This window comes from Polypterus senegalus, chromosome 8, assembly GCF_016835505.1.
Source record: "Polypterus senegalus isolate Bchr_013 chromosome 8, ASM1683550v1, whole genome shotgun sequence".
In the NCBI taxonomy this organism is placed as follows: domain Eukaryota; kingdom Metazoa; phylum Chordata; class Cladistia; order Polypteriformes; family Polypteridae; genus Polypterus; species Polypterus senegalus.
The window spans coordinates 74,688,988-74,709,804 of NC_053161.1; the positions used below are offsets into that span (position 1 = coordinate 74,688,988).

A 20,817-nucleotide genomic window follows, 5' to 3' on the forward strand; every position below is an offset into this window, starting at 1 on the left:
CTTTTAACATATAAAGCATTAAATGGCCAAGGTCCGCTTACTTGTCTGAACTTATCATGACTTACAAACCTGAGCACATTAAGATCTCAAGATGCCGGTCTGCTTAGGATTCCAAGGATTAATAAAATAACAGTGGGAGGTCGAGCTTTTAGTTACAGGGCCCCTAAACTGTGGAATGGTCTTCCTGCTTCCATAAGAGATGCCCCTTCAGTCTCAGCCTTTAAATCCCGGCTGAAGACTCACTACTTCAGTTTAGCATATCCTGACTAGAGCTGCTGATTAACTGTACATACTGCATCTCTGTTGTTAGTCATTAGCACTATAACATAAGTAACATGATAATTATATTTGAATACTAACCCTCACCTATTCTGTTTCTTTTCTCGGTACCCAAATGTGGCCATTGGTGCCACGGCCCACCTGCCAAGTTGTTTGCCTGCCTATGGTAAAGTCATCCCTGATGGAGGATCACAGGAAACATGGGAAAGAGGGTCCTTTCATCGGAGCAACGTTTCAGCCGTGGCATGGCCAAATGGGGAGGCAGCTAGATGGATGAGGTCTCCAGGACTCTAAAAATATCCAAACCTAATTATGTCATATCATCTACTGTTAAACCGTACTTCTAAAATTTTTATTATTATGCTGTCTTAAGGAATTGTTCTGTTCTGTATATTGTATTGTATTGACCCCCTACTTTTGACACCCACTTCACGCCCAACCTACCTGGAAAGGGGTCTCTCTTTGAACTGCCTTTCCGAGGTTTCTTCCATTTTCCCTACAAGGTTTTATTGGGAGTTTTTCCTTGTCTTCTCAGAGAGTCAAGGCTGGGGGGCTGTCAAAAGGCAGGGCCTGTTAAAGCCCATTGCGGCACTTCCTGTGTGATTTTGGGCTATACAAAAATAAACTGTATTGTATTGTATTGTATTGTAGTTGACATGGAACACACATGAAATGCAAGTGTTCCCAATAACGATATAGTATTTATAAAAGGTGTCATTTTGCTTGACTTCTCACTCTGTACAACTCTAAGCAACTGACATGTAGGTAAACAGACTTGAGCTGAGAAAACTGTGCGGGGTGGGGGATGTGATAGCAGGCTGCTTCTGCTTATCAACACATTTAAAGGACAAAAGGCGCTGACGGAGAAGTGAGAAGCGTTTTAAGGTGGGACGGATCTACGAGTTTTTTCGTAGGCTCTGGTAATTCTAGTGTTAAGTGCTGCAATAAACTAGATGTGCTGCCACTATTATTTTAGTTTATTTGACATCCAATCTTTCATATATGAACCAATACCAAACAACCGACTTAACATTACTGCCTTTCTTTGGAACAAGCGCATTTGTAAGACAAGCACCACTCCCCATACTGTAATGTTTCCTCCCAGGTGTTAGGAACTGTTCACACTGCAGAAATGAAGCAGGTTTATTTCTACTAACAAAAACACTAAAAGAAACAATAACACAATCAGTGACTATGTACAGCCCTCCGATTATTGCAGTAATGGTCATTGGGGCCTTTTTTATTTATTTATTTTTTTTAAATCAACTTACACTTTCATTTCCCTGTTTCGTCATGACAGTGCAGGAGCTTTATGTGTCGCTATCATGCACCATTCAGCTCCTGCATAAAAGACCAATTTACCATTCAGCACACAGCCAAGCTTGTGGCACTATAACCATCCAAACTGAAAATTGTGCCAGTTCTCCTTGGTGCCCAGTTTTCACCTTCATTCCAAAGCTGCTTGGCATCTTTGTTGCTGCTTTGCATTGAATGAGGACTGATAAAGCTCCTCTGTGCTTGCCACCCCCTCCACGGTGCTCTGAGCAGTCCTATTTACACACCTCCTGTCAGGACTCGACACCTGCTTCATGAAGATTTTTGTTACAATATGTTTTGACTGTACACTTGTGACCAGCTGATTAAGCTAAGGTGGTTGCTTGATTGTTTAACTGTATCATTTGGTTAACAATAAATAGCAATTGTCATGCTTGAATATTGTTTAAAAACATTAATTCAAACTAAATGAGTTAACAAAAAAAAATCATGCTGCCCCATTTCACCATTTTAGAATCGGTACAGGTTAAACCAATACTGCTGCAATCTTATCTTGCAGGTGACTCTGCACAGTAAGCCGTGGTAGATGTAGACACAGCATCTACTGTATAAAAGTTCAATATAGCCAAACATGAGATGCATGAGAGACAGCAATAATATGGGAGGAGAACAACTTCCTCCTTCTCATGCAGCTGTGAGTGAAGCAGAATGAGAGCACAGAAGGCATGTATCTTGCTTCCCCATGATAAATCACTCTCTGCAGTAAATGTAAAAGACCAAGAATATAGGAAGTACACATCTCTTTTTTCTTTTATTTACTGATTAATGATATTTTATTACAATGAAAATTTTATATTCAGTTAAGACATTCAGTACTTCACTTTATTTAAATCCGTTCAGATTCCTCCACTTAACCTATGGTCTTATGCCTTCTTATACACCTGCGCACCACAGAAATTAAGACAGCTTGAGAGCACTGGAGTGCTTCATGTGTAAAAAGCATTGTGTGTCCACATAACACTTTAATATTAATTTTTGGAATTAATTTCTTTTTAATTTATTCAAGTGACAGTTCAAATAATGTTATACTGCCAGTAGTTGATTTTACATGACTTATCATATGGACATTTTATGAAAAAATGTAGTAATGCATGTTAGGGCCAAAGATGAAATACCGTATACAGGTTACTAGCAAAGATGATGGCAAAAGTGGACATCCAACACAGAGTACAGTAAATGCTAACAAAAAATAAAAAAAACTGCATCATTATTCTAAAAAGCAGAAAAAAAACACTAGCATTGAGATAATTCACGTTTTATCTACTATCCACTAAGTATGTAAATGTACAAAGCGTCTATAAATAGCTTATCTTTTAAAGCACTTCCATAAGAAAAGTAGTCAGGGCAACAACTTCACTCTGGGTTTTGGTGAGCCTAGAAAAGCTTTTTTCATTTTAAAAGATGTCAAGCAGTTTTTCCAGGAACTCCAGCTTCCTCCAACATCTTAAAGGCATACAGGATAGGCGAAGTAGAAACTATAAATTAAACTTACACAAGTCAGTGTGGCCATGTGTGCATAAGTGTGTACTGCACTGTGTTGATTTCATATTCAAGTTTGGTTCCTGCCTTGCAAGGGTCTTCCATGGCAGCACTGCAATCTTCCCAGAACATGTGGAATAAGCAGGCTCAGAAGATGGTTGGATGATGCACACAAACACACAGACACAATCACACGCACACAATGTCTAAAATATTTTTTAACAGATTCTAGATGCCCTGTACTATTTTCTGTCACTTTAAGATGATGTCAAAATCATTAGTGAATAACGGTAAATGACAATTTTGAATTAGAGACAATTTTGTGCAAGAAAGCAAATTACAGGAAAAGACTGAAACTGGACTTTGGTGCTGTCTTCGGAAAGAAGTAGTGAATTAACAACTAGACTTTGTGATGTGCTGAATTATAGAAACAGGACTGCTGCGAATGTCACCTACATCAGTTTCATTTCATCACTATGAAATACAAATGAAAGATAAAAGAATAAATGGAAGGACATGCCTGAAGAGTACAAAGTTTCACTCTAATAATACAATACACCAATACTGTTATGGGACATTTTGGCTTATCTTCTCCAAAATAACATAGATAATGACAATTTTGATATTGTATGCTTTGTATGGATAGATACAGAACACCACATTGTCCAGTAAGTCTTTCACCGTAAATGGAATATCAGAAAAGCTATTAGACTGAAAAACAGACCTAGACTTATGCAGCAGATTATTAACTGCAAGACTTAAACAGATCTTAAATAGAAGAAGCATCCAGGTGCTCCAAATTTTGGTGTGCAAATATTAGCACAGATTGGTCTAACGATGTGGATTTGAATACTGGTCACACAAACACACAGATTTTGAGCTTTATATATTCTATTTCTCCATTAAGTAACTGCTCTGCTCCTCTTTTGCAAATATATAGAATTGAAAAAGGCATACAATTCAATGAGAATTATAGCCACCAATTCACTGTTGAATGTTCCATTAATATTTACTGTAACAATAACACCTGTACTTGCAATTTGTCATGCAGTAGTGCAAGGCATGAATTGGTTAAATAAATCCCCCAAGCAAATTTATTTGGTAATGCTGTAACAACTATTAAAATTCAACAGAAATGCTGAAAAAACGATAAACCATTAACAGCTGAGTGAGCAAATCCCAGAGTCCACATAAACACTGCCGTCTCGTCAGAATGGTGATGATAATGCCCATAAAATCATATTATCATCCATACATATTTTCATGCCTTTGGTAAAACGTACAGCTGCTTAATGAGCTATTTATTTCCGTAACTATGCATAAAATCTCATATATTGCCAAGTGCAATGCCTGCTGCATCATGTACAACTTGTCAATGAGCTACTTAATTTGTGCAGTCACACATAAATACTTACATTTGCAGGCAATATGACCTAACACAATGGCCATTATCAGACACTATAAAGAGACCTAACACTAAGCCTAATATACTGCTACAGCCAAATATGCACACACTGCCTAAAATGATAGCTGATATTAAAAAAGTATTTTGCAATCTAATTAAAATTAACTACTTTAAAAATATGACTCTGTGAAAGCTGTCACTTTTCTCAATCAGCTTTTACAGTACTTGTTGCATGCAGAAATTGCTTAGCATATGCAACTGCTGTACCTGAAGCTGGAACACCAGGAGATCAAAAAAATGGATCCCAAGTGTTTCTGCTTCAAATGCACAGAGGAGGTTGACACTGTACATACAAAACCTCTGTACCCGAACATGCAGAGATTAGAGGTTTGCCAGAAACATGCAATCATCTGAAGTGCATAGTTTAAATTTATCAGATATGCCATTTCTGAAAATGTGGGTTCTAAAATTGTTCTACAGCATCAACCTATTACATACTGCATTAGTCTAGATGACATTTTGGTCATAGGAATGCTTACTACATCTGGCCTCTTTATCCAATAAATACCATTATATATTGTAAAGTGTTTATGAAGAAATTATTATAAAGTCAGACTATTAACATGTGCATTCTGGTGTCTTCCTTTGTTTACAATAGATCAGACTATGTTCCATTCTTTCTGAATCCAATATGATTATAATTAGGAATAATCTCCATCTCCTGAAATCTTCTAATTCTTTTGTAAATTAAAAAAAAAATAAAAATAAAAAATTCTATTCCATTTGTGCATAATATAGCATCCTTAAGTTAAGCATATAAGGAAAAAACATTTTTGATAACAATGGGCCTCTCAGTAGACACCTTTTTGTTATAAGGGTGTAGAAGCATGTTAAAAAAAAGAAATGACATGAAAAATGCAGCACACAACACACGGTTCTACATGACCCAATTAAGCAAATAGCAAAATAACCAACAATGAATTGGTGCTAAGATACAGAGAGGATATGCAGGGAGGAACGATCGATTCAGTATTTTTTTTTCAATGACCTGTATGTACTATCACTATCTAACTGGTCAATTTCATTTCAGTTGCTGAGCAATTTACTTAATCCTCAAAAACGTAATTTCTGAACAGATACAATATTATGGAATCAAATTCAGAATGTATTCCTGATTAGTAAAATACAAATTTGAAGCTGCCAATGCTGAATCCGAGAACTGGTTTCTAGTGTTAATTGTAATCTGTTAACTTTTAAATTTATAATCTGTCAAAATGACACCTGCATTCAAAGCTGCCTACATTAATTAACAAGTTACCTAAGTGTTAATGCTAACATATGGCACATAATTAATGCTTTAGAATTCTAGAAGTTTCTAATTAGTTACTGAAATTTACACTAATTTAGGGACTACATTAACTTTTTTTTGCTCTCACTTCCTTTTTAAGGAACTTTTTTTTTTTAAATTGATTTTATAAAGTTTGAAAACAGAGAAGTTACAAGGTCAGATCTGGTATGCTTAACTGCTTCTGTCTGGTAGATTTGCATTCATACTAAAGGCTTGTTTAGGCAGATAAAAACAAAGGCTGAGGGGCTCTTGCTCCCTTGTCACTGAACATCATCTTGAAGCAGCCTGGAGCTTAACTCCTAAATAGAGCACAGAGTCAAAGCTACCTGCTGTCGCACATCAATATTTTTGTGGCTTTTATCTTCTTTACAGGATTCTATACTTAGCTATGTACAGCACCATGAGTGAGTACTGCCAATGACAAAAAATAGTATATATACTCGAAACATAGGCTGGAGGTACTTAGGGAATTGCAATAACATGGATGGCATGGGGAAGGCCCAAGTCCCACTGTGGAAAGAGACAGCACCACATGGTGTGTACAAAGAGAGGCCCTGAAAATGTCAGTGTGAATGCTATTGTGCTTTTACAGAAGTGGAAAAAAGCAGAGAAGTCAACATATAATGAAATTGCACAAGAAAGTGATGTGCATATGAAGTATAACTGATTACCCTCTGATGACAAAGGGCATGGACAACTAGTCTTTAGATAAAACAAAGAGCAGTGCATGGGAGGAAATGTTGGAGGTGGAACCACCTCTTTACCACTACAGCACAAATGGTATTTATAGGAACATGCTGTCCCTGTAAAAGACAATGCAGATGGGGCTGCAAATATTTTATGGATAGCATAAAGCTCTGTGGTGCTCAGTGGACACCAACTGCCACCAGCAGGATTTCCACTCTGTCTCTGGCAAATTAAGGGCCTCTCCTGTGAACAGAAGTAATTCAAAGGCCTGAACTAAACAGACCACCAGCCGGAATTGAAAGCTGGGAGAAGCTACAGTCTGAAAAACTAGAGAGAGAAGGCAGGGGTTGAAAAAGCGAATGCTTTGGTATGGTAGTGTGGTGGTAAAGTAACTAGTCCATCCCACAGGATAAACCTGGGTTCAAAAGCCATGTAAGAAGTCCAGAAAGGTTGAATGTTTGGTAATTTTCATTATGTTCATTTTATTCTTTATGTACACCTTTGCATACACCTCCTAATAATTTTGTTTAATGCTACCATCTCACCAACCTTTTATTCTCATGCTATTTTTCTGGATGTGAAGTGTTACCATAAAAAAACTTCTCCTAATACAATATATAAAACAGCTTTACTTCTTTAAATAAAATTGAATGTTTACACTAGGAGTTAAAAGAAGTCTGAAACTTTAAGTACTATGTCTTTATTGATTAACAAACTTAATTATAAGGAGTCACAGATGACCATAAAATTCACACTTTGGTTCAAGGAACAAAATGGCGTTTGATAGGCTGCCATATCTCACTTACATACAGTAAAGAGAGTGCAAAAGATAAGCAACATTGAAATTCCAGCAGTGTAAAACAAAGTCTGCCATATATTGTGTTCTTTCTTTTTTAAAATGAGAAGTTATAATATTGCACTAGACACAAAGTAATATTAAGGAATGGGAAGTTAAGATTAGATATGATTTAATATATTTTTTACTCTAGAATCAATTCCAGACATACATAATGAAATAATATACACTAAGTAAATGTTAAGGAAAAGGATGGGCCTACTTTTATTCCAATAAAGATTAATAAAAAGTCTTTTGCACTCTGATTGGGCAAGTTTTTATGAAATTGGAGAGCAAGCCTTTTGCAGGTTAAAATAAGTGAATGAAAAGCTTTGAAAAGTCTGGCTTGATTTTGTTTGTGCGTTCCTCTTATATGTGCTTTCTTAATAGAAAAGGCTTATCAATCTAAGAAATCTTAGCTCTGTCTCAACTAAAAGTACTGCAATGATTTATCAGCCATTTTCAAAGACAACTGAAAAATATTCACATGCTCTTAACATTCATATTGTGTCTGAAAATACCCACCCTTCAACCTGTTATTTATTCATTTTTTTTAAAGCTGAATCGTCAACGTTGTCTAATAAATTTTCTCATTAATCAGCTTCTATGTGATTTCAATTCATTATTAATCAGATTTAATACTTAGGCAATTTTCACTTGGCAGTCTCGGCGTTACTTCTTTTGATTAATTCAGGTTTTCAAATCTACATTGTTTCTTTGTGTAGCTTTGTAAAATATTCTTTTTACTTTTTTGAAAACTTATCTGAGATTATACTGTTAGATAGTCTATGGAGAAATCGATCTATCCACCCCTATAGGGAGCAGTCAGCTAAAGGAAATAAAAGGTATTTTCCAAAACAGGCAACTGTAGACTCTCGTTCAGACCATGAAAATGGTTGGTCACCATGGCAAAATAAAACTCCCTATCCCTTTAAAATTACAAAGCAATGTTTTCCCAATTCATTTTCAGGGAAGAGTATGGTTTTCTGCTTTCTGTTAATTATTCCTTTTATTCTCATGATGCTAGGTCTGTGTCTTATATCTGTTCCCTGGATCCTCTGTTTACATCCATTTTCAAACTTGTGGAACAGATGTCACTCCATTCAGCATAAATGCTGTTAAACCTATCTCGATAGTATGGGTCACTTCAAGTTGCTCTTAAGTTTGACTCTGTAGTAAAACAAAAAATGAGAGGTTTTCATTCTTTCCAGCTTTTCATTCAATCTCATGTTTGTACTCCTAATAATTTTAAACACATAGACTGAACTAAATACTCACTAAGGTAGGGAAACTCAAAAACATCTAAATAATTATGCTCGACTTACTGGAACTAGTTCATCCTGCTCTCTCTAAATTCTCCAGGTACAAACTGTCTCATCTTCAGTGGTAAAACCAGTTCCAATGCAGCCTCTCTCCATCCATTAAGGTTCAATACCTTGTCCACTTCATTTGAAAATCTATATGTTTCACTGGATTACTTAATTCATCACCATGACTTTGTGAAGCCAGTCGCTGTTACAGCTTTGTTTTTTATTAAACAAATTAACCCAATATTGAGTAGTTCATAAACAGAACAGACAAATATAGAGTACATCTTATTAATTAAGACAGTTCATGTAGTTATTTTTTGTTGAATTAGTGAAGAATTATTTGACAGCTAATTCATTCAATAAAATGATAAAACAGTAATATATGTACATCAAGCCTGCCAAACCCTGAAAAATGTTTGAGAATATTACAATAAGTTGCATATATATCAGGGCCTGGACTTTGCTTTTGATGGGATTGGGGAAGACAGCATTAACTCCACCCATGTAACGCACAAACCTGCTTACAACACATAATCCACTTGTATTCATTGTGATGGAATTGGATTTACCACACTAGATACTCATGAACCTGAACTGATAGCTTTTAAAAAATCTGACTTGAATTTACTCATTTTTGCTATCCTCCTACTTTCTCTTTCACTACTGCAATGTATCCTTCTGTATTGTTTTGCAGTGTATCGGTACTTAATCTGAAAAAGTTATTTGACTCATGCTTATTAAAACTCATTAGGCATATTTCCAAACACCTTTTGCTTGCTTAATTTTTTATATAACATTTTACTGTTTTTCTCAAATTATATTTGTACTGTAATATTGATGTCTCCTGTAATGTGCATTCAGAGGATGCATACAGTGAGCAAGCAGATCAAGTACAAATATAACTGAACTATTAAATGATAGTTTATTTTTTATAAATTAGTACTTACTATCTTTTATTAGTAGTAAAATTTTAATTATCAATCATTCAGAAACATGGTAAGAGTTCATGATAAAGAGAAAACAGTGGAATGTGAAAGCTATAGTATGTGATAGACAAATGCTTTTTAGCGAAGCAGACCTGTTCAACTTTGCTTCTTAAAGGGTTGCATATTTTTTTTTAACATTTTTATAGTTTCACTTGATTGAGACTTTTCACTTGGAGGCCTCTGTTCCCTCAACTTTTCTGGTTCTAGTTTCAGTTGGTTTATTCTATTATTACTTATGGATTATTTTATTTATGTATATTACTGAATATGCTTTGTTTTCATTTGGTAATATTACAGGTACAGTACATATATAATATTTCCTCATTTATGCAGTGTTTTGCAGTTTTACTTCTGATGCCTCTTTTTGTTGTTATTTTTACTTGTTACATTTTCTGTTATTTGCCTTTTGAGCTGTTAGTGGTGGGATTTAAAAGGGTCTGGCATATTTCATATTATTGCCGAGGCATTAACTTCTGATTGTGTTGTTCAGCTCTTATTCTTGGATTCTTTTTGTGTTTACTGATTTTGTAAATTGTTTTGATTTTTGTTTTGGAATGGTTAAAAGGTTTGTGGTTTTTAGATTCTGATGCCTTTTTTATTTTCTTTCAGACAAACATTTTGTATTTTGCCTTTTTTATTTTTGATCCATTTCTTTATATTATTGAATCAATTTTATCATTATTATAATAAGGGCTATTCTGTTTCTTACACAAGGGCTTTTCATGATTCCCCTCTCCCTTTCAGAACTTCTAGGCTTTGCCTTGAAAAGTGCACTCCGCAAAGCCTACTTAGGAGTTTCAGGGACAGGCCTACTTATTGTTTAGAATCCCTTGAGTTTCATGGGCCTACAAACACAAGAACAGCAGGACTACACATGGCGAGTCAAACTCAAGACCCAATAGCCGGATCCTGCCCTTGTAAATTTAATGTAACTGGTATCATCAATATTCAAAACATGTTAGATAAGGAATGTGATAATTGTTAAAGTTCTCAAAGATCACCCCCACCCAACGTGCATTTCATATATATATTGTATTCATATATAATTTACATTAACATGTCACATTAAAATGCATCTCCAGTGTCCACTTGTGTTTATCTGTGTAGTACAGTGCACTGCAGCTCTGACCTGTAGTTCGATTGGAAAGTGGCTACTTGTAATGAAAAAGTGAAAAAAGAAGTTGTCATGCCACACTGCTGTTAATTTTAGTGTTTTTGTGTGACATCAAATGTGTGATACACATAAATGGTAGATTGAAAAAAATGATGCAGCTGCCAATCAACAAACTTTGCACAGGTAACAGAGCTAGTCACCCTTCCATGAGCTACCAATTTGCTGCCAAAGCCCCACATGATACTTCTGTGTTTTCTGCTTGACTATTGTATGTGGACAGAAAATGCATTTTAATTTCCACTTGTTTTAAAGGTGATCACTATGAGTTTAAGATCAGCTCCAAATGGGGTCTGCATGATCCATCATCAGCATGTTTTAACACTTTTTTTTTTTTATTTATTAAATATGGATAGGTACCATCTGATTGTGATGCACATACCTATAAATTCTCAGCTGTGTCCGGACTACCCTTATCTCTCAAACTTTAGGTGCGGATTCGTAGTGTTTTTTTTTTTTTAGTTTTTTTTTTTTTATAAATTATATGATGTTTCCCTTTCAGGAAATTTGCTCTTTATTTTACATCCTAATTTCCATACTAATGTATACTTTGGATACTGTATATAAATATACTTTACTTTCCGTTTCTTCCTTTATTTTGCGACTAAAGTGCAATGCCATCACTAGCAGTTTTAGATCATTTACATACCAGTTATGAATCCTTACAATATTTAACCACACCAGGTAAGAAACAGAAACACTCCAAGGCTGGATTTGTGCCTAGTCGCTGGACTGGTCTGCACATATTTAGCACATCTTGAAGTGAATATTTAATACTATGTACCGTATATTAGACTTGTTTTATATTACTAATTATTCAATATATGAATCAATATAGGTGAATTTTACAGTATTTTTCATGGTGAATTTAAATATTTATTATGACTCTCTCAATTACAAGAATTTAAAGTAACACATGATTAAAATGCATTTACACTATATACAGTATATACGCATGCTGTGAGTGTCTCACCTAAAATTGTACAATTTTCTTCTGTACCTGACCTTAGGAATATTCCTGTGAAGGGTTCAGCAATAGTCAGCAACCATACAGTGTTGTAAGGTTATACCTGTACTAATAAAAAGTACACAACTACAATATTTTACTGTATTTCAGTATTATGCATTTTTTGGTACTAGCATATAATAGTTATGCACCAGCACCAAGCACTCTGACCCCCCACCCCCAAAAGAGGGAACTGCTCCTCAAGCAAAATTTGTATATCAGAGTACCCCAAACTCCAAGAGGGACCACATCCCCATCAAACTGCCCCAATTCTTTGCTCCTCACTGTAAGCTCAATGAGACATGTATAATATGAAGTCACAGAGGAAGTTGCGCGTTCTACCCAGTAAGAAGCATTTTATTACATGTCCATTGGCCTTTGAGCCTGGCCGCTGGCAACCCTCAGATGGACCATTGCAGAACTAGGGATACTGTGGCAATCAGGCTGCCTCTAACCTTGGCAGAGCAGAGTGCAGCAGAGGCTTACAGTGTGTGACAGAATGAGAGGGATGAAGCAGCAGGCAGCTTAAATGTGATGGTTATATGTTATTTGCTTTGGTATTATTTTAAGAACAGTACTGAGGTTCGTAAGCTGGTACTGGTACCAAATCACACTAACTGTGACTCCACTTTGCTTAGTATCGCTATTCCATTTCAGAAATGTCCTTATGACTCTGGCATTTGAAGAGAAAAAAAATATAAATGAAAATCCAAGATCAGAATTTTTAATGATGTAGACACATGGATGTTTGCAGTTTGAACATGGAGCTGTGCCTCAAGACAAGGAGCAGGCTTCTATTTCAATATGTCCAAACGTATTACAGCCTTTAAACTTTGGCACAAGAGATTAATTTTATCCCCTTCTAGAAAGTTTTAAAATGTTCCAAAACAATAAAAACATTTTAATCTTGAATTTAACTTAAACAAAAACTGTATACCTTACATAGGGTTTATACACTAGATACAGTATATAGCCTAAAAGAAATGAAAATAACTCAAAAACTATGGGTGACAGCAACATTCTTAAATCAGCATGTTCTTTTGAAACACTTGAGTCATTCTGTGACAAAATATTTGTTGACCAGTTTTACATAAAAATCAGATCATACAATGCAGTAGTCACGTGTGTCCTTTATAATGTATGCAATATGTTTCACTTTATATTACATAACTTTATCAGTGGTAGAATGAACTTCAGCAAACAATGGGTTTAGACTATACAATTTTTAATTTTGCAATTTTGAAGACAGAAAAAAATAGCATTTTTATATTTAAAAAGTCCTGACCTGAATCCAATTGAGATGCTATGGCATGACCTTAAAAAGGGGGTTCATGCTAGAAAACCCTCAAATAAAGCTGAATTACAACAATTCTGCAAAGATGAGTGGGCTAAAATTCCTCCAGAGCGCTGTAAAAGACTCATTGCAAGTTATCACAAACGCTTGATTGCAGTTATTGCTGCTAAGGGTGGCCCAACCAGTTATTAGGTTCAGGGGGCAATTACTTTTTCACACAGGGCCATGTAGGTTTGGATTTTTTCTCCCTAAATAATAAAACCATCATTTAAAAACTGCATTTTGTGTTTACTTGTGTTATATTTGACTAATGGTTAAATGTGTTTGATGATCAGAAACATTTTGTGTGACAAACATGCAAAAGAATAAGAAATCAGGAAGGGGGGCAAATAGTTTTTCACACCACTGTATATGATTGTAAGGAGTAGAAAGGTAATTGTGTGTCTTGTTTGTAAAGTAAAAGTGCTGGTAGTTACTGATACATACTGTCCCACATTAGAAATATACCTGCAAATTGTAATTTATGGCCCTCAGTAAAACTGTGCTTAGCATTCCTGAACTACAGTGCATGTAGAGTATTTAAATAATACAGTAAAACACTGTGTTGAGCAGTTTCATCACAGTCCTATTGATAATGACTGTCAACACAGCTGAGATGCAAGCTTTTATATCTAACACACTGTAAAAGGAAATTAACTTCATAAAATTCCGTTCATGTTCAACATAAAAGTAGTCAACCATGTATAGGTTGAAATTCATGTATTCCATAGATAAACCACAATAAGCCATGCCAACATTTAATGCATTTTATCAGAGAAACAAATGATGGTATTCTTTAAACAGCTATATTTCCAGACATACATTAAACAGTAGAATTCACAAGTGCCATTCTACTTACAACCTTTAGAGCTGCTGAATGTAGAGCTGAGCTACCCCCAACCCCAACCCCCCGGTTCACTTTGCTAACTTCAAATTAACATACTACATTCTCTTTTTTCTGTACCTATAGCACAACAACATTTCCATTGCAAGTCTTAAATTCAGTAGTATAGCTATTTATACAACAGCACACTTTAGAAGCAATACATTTGTAGTCTGCTTATGGTTGTTTATAGTCTCTGTTAAGCAATATTTTACATAATGACATCTTATTTATTGTTACAACTTATGTTACACAACCATTTTTCCTTCAGCATTTAACAATATTTTCGTCTCCCTTTATCATTTACTAAAGCTTAATTGTCTATATAAAATAGTACCGTATATATTTATATATATATATATCAGTTTGACAAATCTGATGATGTATTTTAATAAATATGATATTAAGTGTATGCAGATCAACATACTATTCAAAATTGCAAAATAGCTATAACTTAAAATTCAAACAATATGTAATTTTTTTTATATTTTAACAAAAAAAATTATTTCTTACCATTTGATTTTTCACTGTCTGCAGGTTTCATTTGAATGGGATGATGCATCTGCACAGGTATAAAAAAAAAGAAGTTTCATTGACACTAATTTATTAATCTTTCGTTTTCTTAGGTATCAGAAAAAGTAACAAACAAGACACAATATTTTAAATACATATTGCTGAAAGTAAATATCTTCTGTATTAGACCATTCAGTTTAAATATCATATTTTGTTTTACTTGCAAGTCTGCAAACATTAACGTACGTAGCCTTTAATTGCTATTACAAACAAAAATAAAAACCTCTATTAGTAGATTTAAACAAACATCATGCATAAAAAAAGTGTTCCAGAATCAACAGTTTCCATCTCATCAATCCCCTGCTGAATACTCAGGAGACATCAAGTCCTGACGGTCCTCCATATAATAACATATGACATAAAATATTTACAAGTGGGCAAACAAGCTTGTAATAAGGATTCAGACTGAGAAGAACAACATGATTTTAAAAAGCATAGAATATTCGAAATAGGGCAGAATCCTTTGTGCACTCCTTCCAATGTGTGCCTAATGAACAATTCTCATAATAGAAATATTTGTATTATATGTATGTTATATACAAATCTAAACAAATATAAATGTTTTCTATTATGTATACCTTATACTTTAACCCCAAAGTACCCCAAGGTACTCCTCAACCCCAGGCTGTATGCATTAATTTCCTATAATTCAATGAACCCATCATTGGCCTTAAGGGGATTCTGTGGATGCAGATTGTCTTGTTTTCCTTTCATAAGCTTTAATACTGAACTCTTTAGTTTGAATGATGTAATACTAGGAGAATAAACATGGGGAGATTAGATTGATTTCAAGGGTGACTGAAGTCTTACAGATATCAGTCACTTACTGTAATAAATAATCAGTCAGGGTTAGGCAACTACTGCCAAATTGGCTAGGGGTGTTCATTCCAACCTTTTTCTTCATTTGATAAGTCAATCCACTCGGTTAATAAAGTAGTCTTGTACCTCAAAATAAACTTAGGTCAATGAAATGCAAAATGATGCTTATTCTTCTCAGAAGCTTTTGATCAAAGGGGTCAACTCATTCCCCATTTTTAGTATTTTTTTGTCTTTAGTTCACTATTTTATGAAAATTTATCTAAGCTGAAATTTAAGATGTGTCAAAAATAGTAATGTTTTACAGTAATCCCTCCTCGATCACGGGGATTGCATTCCAGAACCCCCCGTGAAAGAAGAAAATCCGTGAAGTAAAAACCATTATGTTCATATGGTTATTTTTATACATTTTAAGCCCTTATACACTCTCCCACACTATTATAAACATTTCCCGCATAGTTATACAGCATAAACCCTTTGTATTCTCTTAGATATTAGGTAAGATTCGTTGAAATTATTTATGTAAACACACTGTTTATATACAGTAAAACCTAAATATTATTTTAAAAATATCGAGTGTCTCCGATATCACACATGTTACAGCCATTACGACAGACAGGCCACCAGCAATAAATACGTACAATGCAAGAAAAATTGTATGCAGTAAAATGTGTGTACAGTGACACTAAACATACGTACATGTTGTACTAAGTACTGTACGTAGAAAATTATGGTTACTCACCAACAATGACATGATGACTTGTCCGATAATGAAGTTTAGTTTTACTGCACAACAAAGGAGAGCGTTACAGCTCTTCTAAAGAAGCCAATTCAGGCAACTGTGTAGCACCGCCGTTGTTCTTCTTCCGGCAGTCTTCAGTCCAAATCCCTAAAGCAGATTCCATCCGGACTACCGCCTTATTATATCCACTTACAACTCATTTTGCGCCCTGGTTAAAGGACACTGCGGCTGCAGATCTTATATTCTTTTCCTCCTTTTTAAATAAAAAGAATCGTGGACTCATTGATGCCGTAATGGCGTTCTGCAGCAGTGAAGCTGTTCCCTTCCTTCAACATATCCAAAACTTTTACCTTTTCGGCAATCGTTAGCATCTTCCGTTGGCGCTTGGGCACGGCCCCTGAAGCAGTAGCAGGAGCATTGGAGACATAACGAAGGGCTTGACTATGCACAAAGATAAACACAAAAGAGCACAAAAGTTAACTCTTTACACAGCGAAACACATTGATGCTGAATGAGCGAGACAAGACGTCCTGGTTAACGCAGCGGAATCGAATTCAGCGCTCCGTCGCTGAGCCAATCAGCACACAGGAACTTAACTGCATGCTCTGATTGGGTAGTTTCTCAGCCATCCACCAATAGCGTCCTTTGTATGAAATCAACTGGGCAAACCAACTGAGGAAACATGAATAGGTAGTAAAAAGACCCATTGTCCGCAGAAATCCGCGAAGCAGCGAAAAATCTGCGTTATATATTTAGATATGCTTACATATAAAATCCGCGATAGAGTGAAGCCGCGAAAGTCAAAGCGCGATATAGCAAGGGATTACTGTATATCAAAATGTACAAATACAAGATTTAAAATGTTATTTTTAACAGTAAGAAATAACAATGTAATGTTTTATATTAAACTTTAGTTCAACTAACCATACACAAACATAATTAAACATAAATAGGCAAAGGATGATGCACTTCAGTTGAAAATTTAAAGCAGGGGTCATCAAATAAATCTGAAATGGGGCCAAATTCTCTGTCGGCAAATACGCGTTGGGCCACAACTTGCTATAACAATGTCCCCCTACTCATCCAAACACACAATTATTCACATCACACATATATATTTGGTCAATGAAAGATAAACAATTGAGACTTTCAGCATAGCATTTACAAGAATTGTATTACCATAATGGATTATGTTACATATCTTGCCATATATATCTACTAAATTTATTCACTGGTATTTTCAGTTGAATGGTAAAAAATTTAAATCCAACCATTATAATATCAATGCCACATATGTTACTGAACACCAGGATAATTCAGTATAGCTGTTTTTTGAAACACAATCTTTTAAAATTAGGTTTGTCAGAAAATGACTTTGTTTGGGCGGCATTTGCTGGGAAATTTATGTTTGTATTAGTATATGCAGGAAACAATAATTGGATAACAACATTTACTGGAGGGTAATCTTTAATGGACAAAGTAATAAAAATTTCAAAAGTCACAAATTCCTGTAGCTTTAAATGTTCACAATCCCCCACCCCGTTTTTAAAACTTTGTTTAACATTTGTGTCTACTTTTGTGGAACCAAACAATTCAATCGAAGGATTCTTGTAAAACAGCTTTTATTCTGTTGTTTTCAAGGAGCTGCACATAAGTGAGAAGACATTGCTTAGCCTTTGTACTAATGAAGAATTAGCCATGAACAGGACTAATCATACTTGTAGTAATAACTCCAATTTGGTGATGGCATACAATTACCTCTTATACTAATCAAATATACCTGTCACAGTTTAGTTGCTATACTAACAAGCATTACTTTGGGTTCAAAAACTCTATTAGTTTTTGCTAATTGATGTATGCTGTTGCTATAATCCCACTATCTATGCCGTTACAGTGATTATGCATTTCTATTGACAGATTTGACATTGTAGCATCAGAGTGGTGTGTTGCTCTTCAAAGTGTTACCAGCTGAGCCACATGTGAACAATGTGGGTGATTTGAAACACTAGTTAAATATATTTTATTGTGGAATTAAGATATGGAGGAGTTAATTTCACAACATTTGTAGAACAGCTTCAAGTACAAATAAGATGGTTAGAAAATGTATGAATAGTTCAATGTGTAAATGTTGCCATGTCCATTATATTTAGACAAATGTGAAGCCTCAGGTACTTTATTGGACCTATGTATGGTGCTGCATTAAAAAAGCAATTGATTTTGCTATCTTACATAACCCACAATCTTCTCTACTATTAATATTGTGAGATGTTAGGAAAATTTCATAAGATTTTTGGGTTCAAAATTATTCTGAATAAAAGTGCTCTTTTCCAAGTGAATTCTAAAGCACTTCACAGTAGACTGGATACCTATTTGTTCCTAATATTAAAACAGTTTAAGTATACTATTGTCAATTTATCAGCAACCCAGTTGTCCACCAATTATTTCAAATGTGGAACCAATGCAGAATATATTTCAAGGTAGAAAAGATACTATCTGCTGCACATATACAAAATAATCACTTTTTCCCACCTTCTCAAACAAATTCAGATTTTAATTTATGGACAATATATATATATATATATATATATATATATATTTTATTCTTGTCACACACGTGTGAATGGGAGGCAGCTGAAGGGCTCGAGTAAGGGCAATTCTGAATCAGACCGGGATGTGGCAGAGTGCACTGACTCTTTTTCTCCCTTTCCTGCAGACCATTCACAGGAGATTCCACCTGGCCCTCTTGACATCACTTCCGGGTCCAAGCCTATGGAAGACGACCTTGCTGGCTCCGGCCCCTATGATGTCATGTCCGGGCTCGAGACCCTTATAAGCCAGACCATATACACATAAAGATAGACGGCGCATTCACTGTGTTGCCCAGTCGACACGATACGTCCGCCCTATTGCGAGTGGCAAAAATGCCATTTAAACTAATACTGATAGACGCGGAAACCGGGTTTTCTGATGAAAAAACAATATCATTTAAAACAGTATTGTTTACATACAACAGACTTTGGAGAATCTTTTACACGCAATTATATCCACTTATACACTAAAAATGGCAATTATTAAATTCTTCCCATATAAGTAACATTTCTCGGACTGCCTTCTTTCAACTCTGAAACACTTCTAGACGTCCTATTCTTACGTAACACAGTACTGAAGTATTGGTTAATGCCCGAGTCATCTCACATATAGATTACTGTAATGCCGTTCTATCTGGCATCCCACAAAAACTTATCCATCGCTTACAACTTCAAAATTCTGCTGCCAGGATAATAACCTGTTCTAAATCCATTGAACATTACACCTATTCTCTCTCAACTTCACTGGCTCCCTGTTAACTACAGAATACAATACAAAATAATGCTCTTAACATTTAAAGCTATCCACAACCTCACTGATCTCCTACAGACTGACACTCCTCTCACTCCCTCAGATTGTCATCTGCAGCTCTACTTTCTGTACCACACATCAAACTCTGTTCAATGGGAGCTCGAGCATCTCTCATAGTGCTCCTCAACTCGGGAATTCTCTTCCCTCTCATATACGTCAGCTTGATTCAATAACACATTTTAAAACTTCCCTCAAAACTTATCTTTTCAAACTGGCATACCAATTATGAATTTTGCACTGTTACTGCCAGTTATCTTTGTTTGTTTGCTAATTATTGCTTTTTGATTTATCGTTCTCTTGTTTTAATTTTACTAATGTTGTTTAATTTTATTGTAAGGTGACCTTGAGTGCCAAGATTATAAAATGGGATTTTCTAATGGCCAAATATAACCAAAACAATTGTTCAGCCTTACCTATTAAATGTAATCCCCTGGGATCTGGTTTGGAGCGTACAGCGGTTTATATAATCACAAGCCTGGAAGGACCAAGAGAGGGACTACGCCTCCTCCGGAACATGAGAGGGCAGCCGCCCTGGTTGGTATGGAGACCACGGGAACGGAACATGGAAGATCAACCCTATAGGGGGCCATAGTCACCGCCAGGGGGTGCCCAGACATCTGAAAAGCCCTGGATGTCAGCACTTCCGCCACATGTGGAGGTGCTGGAGAAAGGAATACCAGGGACACCCGGAGTGCTTCCGGGTGCTCGTGCAGCACTTCCGCCACACCAGGAAGCTCGTCTGGTGGCACCTGCAGCACAGCTGGGTGGACTTAAAAGGGGCCGCCTCCCTCCATTCATCAGCTGGAGTTTGATGAAAAAGGACAGAGATCAGAGGAGAGGAGTGGAGGCGGTGAAGAGAGAGACATTGAAAGAGGCCTGGACTTCGGGGCACTGGGTTGTGTGTGGTAATTGTAAATAGTTTATAAATATGAATAAATGTGGGTTGATGACTAAACCATCGGTGTCTGTGTCCGGGCTAGTTCCTACAATACAAATAGCCAAACCAGACTTTAAGACTTTTTAGCCTTAGCCAGACCAGTTTCTCCTAAGGGTAGGATTCAGGTAACTCAAAAGTAGGCTCAGTGTGAGCACAAGTATGTCCTGTAAAGGGCAGATGTCCTGTCTAGAGTTGGTTCCCAATTTATATATTCAAAACAGATAGGAAAAGCTTCCTACACTTACAAAAACTGGTTAGGAAAAATGAATAAAAACTGAATTTAAGTGATGCTT

At 35.7% G+C, this 20,817-nt stretch overlaps 1 protein-coding gene across 1 annotated transcript in view; it reads right to left on the reverse strand.

Moving 5' to 3' along the window:
- Nucleotides 1-20,817, reverse strand: part of celf2 (cugbp, Elav-like family member 2) — a 533,587-nt gene that overhangs the window by 106,386 nt on the left and 406,384 nt on the right. The window contains exon 5 of the mRNA XM_039761305.1: nt 14,571-14,619. Within this exon, the coding sequence (XP_039617239.1) occupies nt 14,571-14,619 (49 nt within the window). The remainder of the gene's footprint in view (nt 1-14,570; nt 14,620-20,817) is intronic.